The 11,359-nt window shown below is 40.5% G+C and overlaps 1 protein-coding gene across 4 annotated transcripts in view; it reads left to right on the top strand.

Moving 5' to 3' along the window:
• The first annotated feature begins 417 nt into the window (after positions 1-417).
• The window catches only part of LOC131507763 (cytosolic beta-glucosidase), a 133,298-nt gene continuing 122,356 nt past the window's right edge, over positions 418-11,359 (top strand). For 2 of the 4 annotated variants that reach the window (XM_058722958.1, XM_058722959.1), the window contains exon 1: positions 420-604. In XM_058722958.1, coding sequence (XP_058578941.1) covers positions 547-604 — 58 coding nt within the window. In that variant the 5' untranslated portion in view covers positions 420-546. Of the gene's footprint in view, positions 605-11,359 lie in introns of all 4 variants that reach the window. The other 2 variants (XM_058722961.1, XM_058722962.1) reach the window with 2 other exon arrangements.

Raw genomic sequence — 11,359 nt, 5'->3', positions numbered from 1 at the left:
GCTTGATCTTCTACCTCCATATCCAGAATTCGATCGTTATTATCTAAAATTGAAAACAAAGAAGCAGTAATCTCAGTTTATTGTTTAAATAACATGGGAGAAAATTCCAGAAGAGACAGTTGCAAACTGTTACTTGTAGGGAGTGGGGCTTAGGAATTGGGAGGAATTGGCTAACGGAGAATTCTAGTAGGATAATGTGACTTTTAAAAACAATGTCCATGTTTTTTAATAAAATGGATACGATTGGATGAATGGGTGCCCTGCCAAAGCATCCAGGCTGGTCTAACTCTGTTAAAATCAGGGTGTGCCCAGAGAAGAAAGTGGAAATGCTTGCCTTTACAAAGTGTCTTGGATTTGTATCAAGGCCAGGGCCAGTCAAGTGTGATCATTTAATCTGGCTCCCTTCTTGTTTGCATACACATTTGCATCCTGAGACTTTGGTCCGGGTGAGTCCCCAAACTGTTTGCACAATTTCTTGGGCTCCTCTGACTAAAGGGCACAGAACTCCCATTTGGCTGAGTGTCTAGCTGGCCCTCTTCTGAAAATATGGCTTTCCCTGCAGGATTTGGATGGGGGGCGTCCACTGCAGCTTATCAAGTGGAAGGTAGGAGAAGCTCCTTCCCCTTCACTAGGGCTGGAATGGAATTACTTCTGGTGGGGTCTGTATGCCTAGGGAAGAGGGTGAGGCTGAGGAGGCAAAAGGAAAAGAAGGAAAGGGATTAGTGAGTCTGTAATCGTAGAAGTGAAACTGTCACTTTTCACACAGAAGAGGCTCACATTCCTTTGTCCCTTTCTTTCGGCAAGGTTGGTGGTAGTGAGGGGTTGACGACTGAGCTGCACCTGTAATTTCAGTAAGTTCAAGTTTATCTGAGACATCAATTTACCTTGGACTAGCTGCTTTTGTCATTGATTTCTTGAACACTCTTGCGAAAATTCCCCCCAACAACAACAAAAAATTAATTTCCACTGTTGGCTGGAAAAATACTCAGTAAATTTCTTCAAGGAATACAAGAGACTTTATTAGAGGATGTTCAGCCGTTGGAAGAGGTGTCCGGTTCTATTTTTAGTGCTAAAAAGCAGAGACTAGTCTAGTGTGCCATCCCATCTCTGGGGCAGCTGATAAGCGCAGGGGACAACCGCAGGGTGTGAGAAAGCACCTTGGATGGAGCTGGAGGTCTAATGGAGTTGGAGCCCTGGTCTCTGTCCTACTACTGATGAGCCTGTGCTCCATATATACATATCTTTTCCATGTGGGAAACGCTGGGCTAAACAAAGCTAAGAGAGTTTCTTGTAGTAGTTTCATAGAACTCCTGTAGCAAATTACCATAAATTGGGGGGTTTATTTTCTCACACTTCTGGGGGCCAGAACAAGCCACGTGACTCCCCAGACTCTACTTTTTACTAGCTCTGTGTGACTTTGTACAAGTTACTCAATCTCTCTGTGCTTCCAATCTGTAAGATGGGGAAAATTCGGGTATCTATGTTATATCATTGCTGTGAGGTTTAAATTTTTTTTTTCAACGTTTTTTATTTATTTTTGGGACAGAGAGAGACAGAGCACGAACGGGGGAGGGGCAGAGAGAGAGGGAGACACAGAATCGGAAACAGGCTCCAGGCTCCGAGCCATCGGCCCAGAGCCTGACGCGGGGCTCGAACTCACCGACCGCGAGATCGTGACCTGGCTGAAGTCGGACGCTTAACCGACTGCGCCACCCAGGCGCCCCTGCTGTGAGGTTTAAATAAGATAACGTGGAATTGCCTGAGTGGCTCAGTTGGTTGATCATCTGACTCTTGATTTCAGCTCAGGTCATGATCTTGCATTTGTGGGGGGCTTGGCAGTGAGCGTGGAGCCTGCTTGGGATTCTCTCTCCTCTCTCTCCCTCTGCCCCTCTCCCCAACTCTTTTTCTCTCATATTAAAAACAAACAACAACAACAACAACAAAAATAAGATGACGTATGTCAAATGCTTGGTACCTAGTAAGTGCCCAATGCATGGTCTTTATATTGAGGGGGTTACAAAAGGATTTCTGAGGATGACTCTGTGGAACTTAGAAGTTAACTTGGAATAAATCTGCAATCAGTTATACAAGACGATATCATACATTTCAGGTGCCAGTTTCCAGGTCCTTTTCATGTAGAACCTAGGGATAACCTTACCGGTCCATTCTGAGCTCCTGTCTTCACAGGGCCGCAGGGTTGCCATAGCTCTTCTGTCTTTTGCAGGCAGTTTGTTCATGCCCTTCTGTCCTGAGCTTGCTGCAGCCTTGTTTTAAGATTTTTATTTGTGGCCCCTAACCTCCCACTGTGCTGTTAACTCTCCAGCAGCATCGAAGTGGGGAGACTTGATCCACCATGACTTCTCTCCTTGTCAACTCACAGAATGATTTCTTTATGTTTGTGGTTTTCCACCTATGCTTCTGTGCTAGGTTTGAATCCTAGCTCAGACACTTACTAACTGAGTGACCTTGGGCAAATAACTTAAGCCTCACTTTCCTTATTTATAAAATTAGGAAAGTGGTCATTCCCACTTTGTAGGTTTGTTCTGAGGATTACAGAGTTTAGCATGTGTAAGGGGAGCACAAGAGAGCCTGGAGCATAAGAGCGGCAACACTAATCCTATCATGGGGATTCTTTCTCCTGGCTGTGGTCTCTTCGGCTCCTTTACTGAGGGGAGAGTTACGTTGTCTGCTCCACCTAAGGGGAATGGTGGTTTCCCCTTTTTCTGCATGTTAGAATACATTCCCTCTTTGCTCATTCCGGACTAGTTCCACCAGCAGTTGCTGGGAGAGTGCAGCTCCCCTCCCACTGTGGTGCAGATCACACATGCGGGATGTCAGTGGCTTTGTCACACGGCATTGTCAAATCAATGTGACCTGGGATTTAAAAGCTGAAGTCGCCTTGTCACTTTTTGATTTTGAGAATCCTTGAACTTTTAGGTTGCCCTGGTTCCGAAAGTCTACAGAACCGTTGGAAGAAGTCACATACCCTCAACAGAACCGAGGATGAAACGTAAATTGTATTTGTTAAAAAAAACTACAAAAAGCTAACGTTTTGGCTATGTGTGATAAAGCATTACCATGTATGTCTTTCCACTGGCTTTCAAAACACAGCTGTCTGTGTAGGTATCTTTGTTTTCACATACCCTCTTGCTAGCCCTGAGAGATAATGAGCATACTCCCCCGCCTCCCCACTGCCCAGCATACCCATGCCTCACCCCCACACAGAAATAGGGTATTTTGGCTCTGTTACTCAGAATAGAAGGCACTGTCAGGGTCTTTGTAGGTGGGTCAGGACAGGACTTTCTGATCACCGGGCCAGCTAATATATTGATTACTTGGTTGCTTATTTCACTTGACCCTTGATTCTTCCTTCTTATTGTCCTTCATATCTCTTCTGCCCCCACTCTGGCTACTTCCCTGTTTATAGCTTTTAAGAAGAGTTTAATGAAATGTTTATTATAGAAGAGTTGGCTGTGTGGTGCTTTGAGCCTTTTGGAGGAAAGCACAATATAAATCTAATAAATAAATAATAAACGAGTGATATAAGCAGGAGGAAAATTATGTGTTTTAGGTGAGTTGTAAAGAACGTTGTAAAACCTGTAAAATGTATTTGTTAGATGAAGAGGCAGGAAAAAAAGGCAGATAATCATTGTTGGTACAGAAGTGAGTCTCCTGCAGTATTTTAATTACAAAAAAACATTTCTCATGAGTTTTAACCCTTTGTGAAGTCACCTCTGCCTCTGTTTTGGCTGGAGGGAATGAGAGACACAAAACAGCAGGTAGCTCAGTGGCATTTTGTTTACTCCCTCGGTAGGCCACAGAGGAGCTATGAAAATAACATTTAGGACCCAGTTCTACAGCTCTTATGAGCTTATAACTCCCAGTGATTTCAGGGAAGGCTCTTAAGGGGTGAACAAGATCTGCAGAATCCCACAAATCCTAAGCAAAGTCTAAACTACTCCGTCAACACCTCCTGGTGGGATCTGAGTTTGTGGTTCTTAGGGAGGAAAAGGCCTCAGTTTTATGAATGTCATTATCAACCTTTGATGCTGCACTGGATACCAATATAATGTTTGGATGTTGATTTAGCTTTAACTTTGGCTTTGTGTTGGCAGAACTTGGGGGTGGGCTCAAATTTTGGCCTTCTGTTTGCCTTGGTATGTCAAAGATGGAATGCTATAGTTAAGAAATTGGAGGGGCGCCTGGGTGGCTCAGTCGATTAAGCGGCCGACTTCAGCTCAGGTCACGATCTCGCAGTCGGTGAGTTCGAGCCCCGCGTCGGGCTCTGGGCTGATGGCTCAGAGCCTGGTGCCTGCTTCCGATTCTGTGTCTCCCTCTCTCTCTGCCCCTCCCCCGTTCATGCTCTGTCTCTCTCTGTCTCAAAAATAAATAAAACGTTAAAAAAAAAAAAAAGAAATTGGAGTTATGTTTGCATTTTAAAAGTGGGAGAATAAACAGGGCAGCTGAATTTTCAAGTTGGTTTTAGATCCCATTTGTGGTGATTTCTATTCAGGCTATTTCCTCTCTAGTCCTTTTTAAAAACTCATCTAGTCTACACAAACCTGAGCCAGAGGCATATGACATCTACACGTTTTAGATGTCAGCACAGGCCCTATATTTCTTTAGATGACTTCCTGTTTATCTTGATTCCTGTTTTCTGCTAAACCCCTTAAACATTGCAGTTTAGGATGACTGCCTGTGGTAGTCTTCTAGGACAGAGTTTACCAGATAAGAGTTTACCAGATAGATCTATTCTTTGTCTGGACCACCTAGGAAAGGAGAGAAAAAAGACTTAAAGCATGGCTGCTTATTTCTTGGTGTGTAAGGAAAAAGGAAGAAGAGAGGGAAGCATTTATCCATGAAATTTCTCATAGCTTAAAGGGTGATATGACAGAAACCACCTTTATTTCTTCCCTGCAGGTTCAAATTTGTAAAAATCTCAGTGATCGCCTCCCTTTGTTTAAGTTTTTCTTTAAATTCTGATTAGTTAACATACAGTGCAATATTAGTTTCAGGTGTGAAATATAGCGATTCAACACTTCCATACAACACCCTGTGCTCATCACAACAACTGCGCTCCTTAATCCCCCTCACGTATTTAATCCATCCCTTTTTTTGATTGTACCATGAAACTATGTAGGCATCATTGAAAGAGTACGGGCTGGGGCAGGGATGATGTTCAAATATTCATCAACTGATTCACTACCCAAGAAGATGCTGACTATAAAGAATGGGTATAGACTAGACTGGCACTTGCATTGATTAGTGAGAGTGGATGCCGCCATAAACAACTGGTATGGGACAGACTATCATCTTCATTGACCATTAAGAGTGGAGGCCAGCTGTAAACTACTGATATTGATCAGGCTGGCACCTACATGAACCAATCAGAGTGGGGCCACTCTTACAGGTACTGATTGAATTTCAGTCTTGGGCTTATGAGTAAGACACATCTGGAATATGCCTGATTCTATTTGTATACTGCTGGAGAATTAAATGAGTTAACTTCTCTAAGCCTCAGATTTCTCACCTGTAGAATTCCCAGTGCTGATCTCTTTTTATTGAAACTTCATGGGGTGAATATGGGAGACATTTTTTCTTACATTTTGTACTTCTCTGGATCTGGGTTGATTCCTCAACTTTTTCTTCCAGATTACTAATTTGGACTTTAGCTTCATTCATTCTGTTTTTCAATTCCTCTTGAATATTTAATTGTGGCAATCATAGTTTTAGGTTTTCAAATTTATTCTTTGATTGCTTCAGTTTTAAGAAGCTGTATTTTGTTTTCTGGATGTAATCACACCTCAAATCTTTTTAAGAATGCTTGTTTAAAAAATTAAGTTCCTTCCTTCCTTCCTTCCTTCCTTCCTTCCTTCCTTCCTTCCTTCCTTCCTCCTTCCTTCCTTCCTTCCCTCTGTATCACTTTAAGATTTTGAGATTTTTTTGCATATATTTCATGCTATTTGTTTTTGTCAAATGTCTGGTGATCCTTGAGAGCCTGTTCATGTTCATGAATGAAAGATTATGTTGATATCAGTGTCTGAGTTAGGTTGTTTTTAAAAGTCAAATAGTTCTATTTAACTAAAACAGGACTGGTTTTATAAGAAGTAGGGTTCTGTATAAGTGGGTGGGAACTATTGACAGTCTTTTCGTAAAGGACTATATATGAAGAGAAAGAGACAAGATTTAGATCTCAATAACTTCCAGATAATGAGGATTTTAAAGAATATTTTTGTTCGCTTTTTTTTTTTTAGGATTTTGTATTTTTATGAAGTCGATTTTTTTTCAATTTTATTGAAATGTAATTGACACACAGTATAAATTTCAGGTGTATAGTATAATGATTTGGCTTAGACATACTGGGAAATGATCATGACAATAAGTCTAGTTAGCATCCATCATCTCATATAGATATCGCCCTCACCAAAAACGTATTTTTTCCCTTGTGATAAGAACTTTTAGGATCTACTCTCTTAGCAACTGGCAAATGTAGCAGGGTTTTAGCTATAGTCATCATGTTTTGTTTGTTTTAAGATTTCACATAAGTGAGATCATACAGTATTTATCTTTCTCTGTCTGATTGTTGTTTATTACTTTCATGCTTCCTGCCCCCACTTCTCTTCAAGTTCATGGTTAATATACTTCTAGTCTTTTTGTATACATTTGTTTATAGATTTATTTTTGAGAGAGAGGATGCGTGTGAGTGGGGGTGGGGCAGAGAGATTGAGAATCCCAAACAGGCTCTGTGCTACCAGCACAGAGCCCAACTTGGGGCTCAGTCTCACGGACTGTGGAGATCATTACCTGAACTGAAATCAAGAGTCAGAAGCTTAACCAACTGAGCTACCCAGACTCCCCCATCCATAGACTTTTATGCACACATACCCTTTTATATTTTTCACCTGAATACGAGTGTTCTATAAATGGTTTTGGCTTTTTTTTTATGATACTTAACAACTATCTTGATAAGCTATAACATGTCTGCATCTTTTCTCATCAGCCTGTGCTTTTTCTTTCTTATCTTTCTATAGTGTTCATGGATGTTACATGAGAAACTAAATGTGATTCAATATATTTAACCAGGAAAAACAAGAAAAAATTGCTGTACCTCAATCATTTGTTTGGAGTATGGGTTCTATATATTAGCCTACATAATTGTACATGAGTTTTGTTGTTGTTGTTGTTGTTGTTGTTGTTGTTGTTGTCACCACCAAATTCATCAGTTAAGATGGGACATTTGTTTATTTGGATGAGTATGTGCCAGCATTGTACTGGAAAATAAAAAGCATTACTTGTGCTGTTCCTTCCTGGGCCTGCCCATCTGGTAGGGGTTGCTTTCCAGGTGAGTTCACTGGTGCACAAGGTCAAGTGGTTCTTTAAAAATTATTAGGCCATCACAAAGTGCCCACGCCAGCATTCTGGGACTCATGTTAGACTCTTCCTCTTACTCTCTTCTTTATTTAACCAATTATTTTTTATTCTATCTCTTCTTAACCTCTTGGTTACATCCTCTCCTCCATTACTACTGCCTTTTCTTTAGTTCTGGAACTCACTGGCGCTTATCTTCTTGAAATACCCTTCACTCCTCCACACTCCTGCAGTCTCTCCAGCACAGTGCTTAGAGTGTGGTCTGTTCAAATTCTGACCACATCATTCCATTTTGTGAGAGATAACAAGAGCTCTGAAATTAAACTGGCTAGGTTTGAATCTTGACTCCACCAGTCAGGGATCTTGGGAGATACCTAAGCTTTGCAGGCCTCAGTTTCCTGATTTGTAAAATGAGAACAATAATAGTGTCTATCTTGGGGTTGTTGTAAACATTAAATGTGTTTATTAACATCAAATTCTTAGAGCAGTCTTGGGCAACCTGTGTGCGTTTAATAAATTTTAACAATGATTGAAAACATTATTACTGTCTTCTATCTTCTACAGAATAATTTCTGAACTTCTGGCATGGCATAAAAAAAAACTTTGTAATTTCACCTCTCACTACATCGCCAGCTTCACCTCTTGCTTTTCTTCATTTGTATCTTCTTCCTTGACCAAGATGAAGCACATGCCATTCTTTAAATGTGCCATGACCTTCATGTACTGCTGCACACATTATTCCCTCCGCTTGGGTGCACACCTGACTATTGGCATGAGCAGAGACCAACAGCGGACAGAGGTCCAGTCTTTCCACCTTCCAAGTTGGAACTTTTCTTACTCCAACATACTGCCTCTTTCATCTCTATCCTTTATACTCTTCTTCTGAATATGTGACTTTTCTGAGTAGAGGTAGTAAGGGGCAGGGGATGGAGAGGGGCAAAGGGAACCCCTAAAAGAGGTTTTGAGTATACATGAACAATCTGCTCTTGTATTAAATATTTGAAACAACATGCTTTTTTACATGGTGGCATTTGGACATGACTCCACGCATGTAAAGAAGACTACCATCATAAGTGGTGTTGATACGGATATTGTAGCTGTGTGTTGGTATTTTGGATGGCATGGGTGGTCACCATTGGTAATAGCTGGAGCCCTGTTTTTTCCTTCTACTGTGCTACATGGGCCTCTGCCTCGAGGTGCCCTAAACCAGCTGAGCACATCTATATTGGCTTTGGATCTTTCTCAAGGTGCCTGATCTTCCTTTCATTAGTGTGGATAATCAGAGTTTGATTGTAAAGTATGCCCAGGCCAAATACAAGGGCTTTTAAAATTGTCTGCTGTTTTAGATTATCCAGGCCACTGATCCCCCTTCCTTAGCATGGATAATTGAGAGTGGACTGGGCTGAAGAATGTTAAGCAGAACCAATTGACAAAATAAATGAGATTTTAAAAATCCTTTACATTTTAATAATAGAAAAAAAACCAAGGTGGTTTTTCTTTTCTTCTTCTTCTTTTTTTTAATCTAAAAGGGCCTATTTGATATTTTGAAACTGTAAATTTATTAGGGTTTACCTTGATTCAAGACAGAAAAATATTTTTGTGATGCACCCATTTAAAAACCTATTTAAAATGTATACTAATTATAATAGGCGCTTAAAGGAGTTAGGGGAAATATTGAAAATATAGACAAGAGGTTGGACAGTTTCAAAGTCAATGTCAAATCTTCCTATACCTAGGTTTATGTTTCATCTAGGTACCAAGGGGAGGGTGGTAGTCACTTCAGATTCTGAAAATATCTGTCTTGATAGTGGAGGCTATAATTCTTCAACCCTAATGAGCAATAATCATGTAGAGAAGGGCATTTTTTGAATGTATGTATAAGATTAACAGGGTTCTGATCGCTGTCTGAATGTCTGAGCTCATTCACTTCTCATTTTCATCCTCTTGTCTCTCCCTGAGTACAGGGAGAAATGTATTTACATGTCACTTGAATAGGAATTTAGAGGACATTTTCTCAAAGGAACAACGTTGTAAATAGGGGTAGGTGTCACTGAATACCCTTCAGGTGTGTAATGAGATAAATAGATTTTGGGGGTTGGCTTGGGAATTTCAATATAATGTAAGAGGCAATGGTGAGTTTCTGGGCAGGTGACTCATAAACAAGGTTTTTGAAACATTACACATTTTTATGTTGGGAATTGCCAAGCTAAGGCTTAAAGTCTCCCACAACACCCATGAATAATCATTTAAATACAGGCTTTGAGACTTGGGGGAAAAAGTGCATTATTTACTCTAAAGACAATAATCTTCCTTTGGAGTCATTGCAGTCTATCATACAGATGCATACTTGGGGATCTTTGAAAGAGCAACATTTTCTCTTGATGGTCCATTACTTCATATATCTTACAAATTATTATCCAGGTCTAGATTGCAGGCACGGATTAGAGATGTGCATCTACCATCTACCACTCTGTAACACAGTGTGGGAGACTAGGGGTCTTTCACGGGAGGAAATATTACAAAGGGCTTTGACCATTGCCTACTTTGTTTGCATGAAGAACAAGATATGGGGATGGAGGTGATGGAGACTCTAATGTATCCTTTGGTTCCCCGCAATGCTGAGAACTTGGCAAATGTTGGTATACAATAAATCTTGTTGTCCAACTGATTTAGTGAAGGGAGAACTGAAGCCTTCTCGGCATAGATATTAGACAGCTGAGACAAGCATCTGCCAGGGTCACCCCAGTGTACTCTCTGTGGCTTAACTAAAGACAAAATACAACCACACTAAAACTGTGATATGGTTGGCTTGATGTTGGATGATTACTTTGGAGAGAAATTGTGCCAGAAGAGTCACAAAAGGTCTGTTTCCATGATGTACTGGAGGACCTTGTTCCCTGACATGTGTTAATAATTAAATTAAGAGTTTTGGGGGTTTACCAATGGCATACCCCTTTGTACTGCCAATTGACATACTGTGGAAACTTTGTAGCTGCCACAATCAGACTTTAACATGAAAAGTCCAGAAAACTCTGTATTCAGGGAGTTGTTTTGAGACATCAGCAGACATCTCCTAAGAATGAAGACTGACCCAGTGATTCCTGGGAGACCTTGAGCAAAGTCAATTCGTTTATGAGTCAAAGAAACCTCAAATTATTCTAAACGGCATTTGCTGCCATCAGAAAGTTCTGTTCTTGAATTAGCAAGCTGCTACAAGTTCCAAGCTGGTGTTCTTTCTCAGAAAGATGCTTATGGGGTATAAATCTTTTTAAGTGCATTTTATTGTACCAATTGTTTCGTTTAGAAAAAGCCCATTAGTTTGTTATTAAGTGGTCTGTTTAATAGTGTCAATAAATTCTAAAATTGGAGACTGGGTATGGTTATTTGGGATGTTTTAATGGTCCCAATTGTTTAAATTACTTGGCCTTGACTCGTTTTCTTGACCTTTGTTTGTTTTAAGGGCTTGGAAAAACTTTCCCAACTACCCAGAGTTGATGCAGTGGCTCTTCATATATGTGATACAAACATGAAAAATATTTGAATAAGTTAGCTTATTGACTTTCATAAGCAAAGTGGTCTTGTTTTTGTTTCATAATTTCTTTAAGACTTACTTCTCTCAGGTGGGTAATATCTACCTTTTGGAGGTTATTGGGAATAGTGCATGAAATAACTCAAGTAATCTCTTAGCATGCAGCCTGGCATTAAAAAAAAACAAACAAACTCAGTAGATGTTAATCCTTATTATTATTTAGACTACCATCATGACCACCACCATCATCAACACCGTCGTCCTCACCATCGTCTTTGCCATCAGGTGGCATGTCACACTGGGTCCTCCAGGAAGCAGAGGCCAGGATGGTGTTGATCGTGCAAGAAGTTTATTCTCCATGAGAGAAACTGGAGTGGGAAGAGGCTGGGATGCAGGTCTGACAAGTGTAGGAGAGAGGGAAGGAAGAAGGAATTTTGAATGAAGCATTTAGACTGCATGACA

This window comes from Neofelis nebulosa, chromosome 3 (genome assembly GCF_028018385.1).
Source record: "Neofelis nebulosa isolate mNeoNeb1 chromosome 3, mNeoNeb1.pri, whole genome shotgun sequence".
NCBI classification, from domain to species: Eukaryota; Metazoa; Chordata; class Mammalia; order Carnivora; family Felidae; genus Neofelis; species Neofelis nebulosa.
This window is presented reverse-complemented; position numbering and strand designations above follow the sequence as displayed.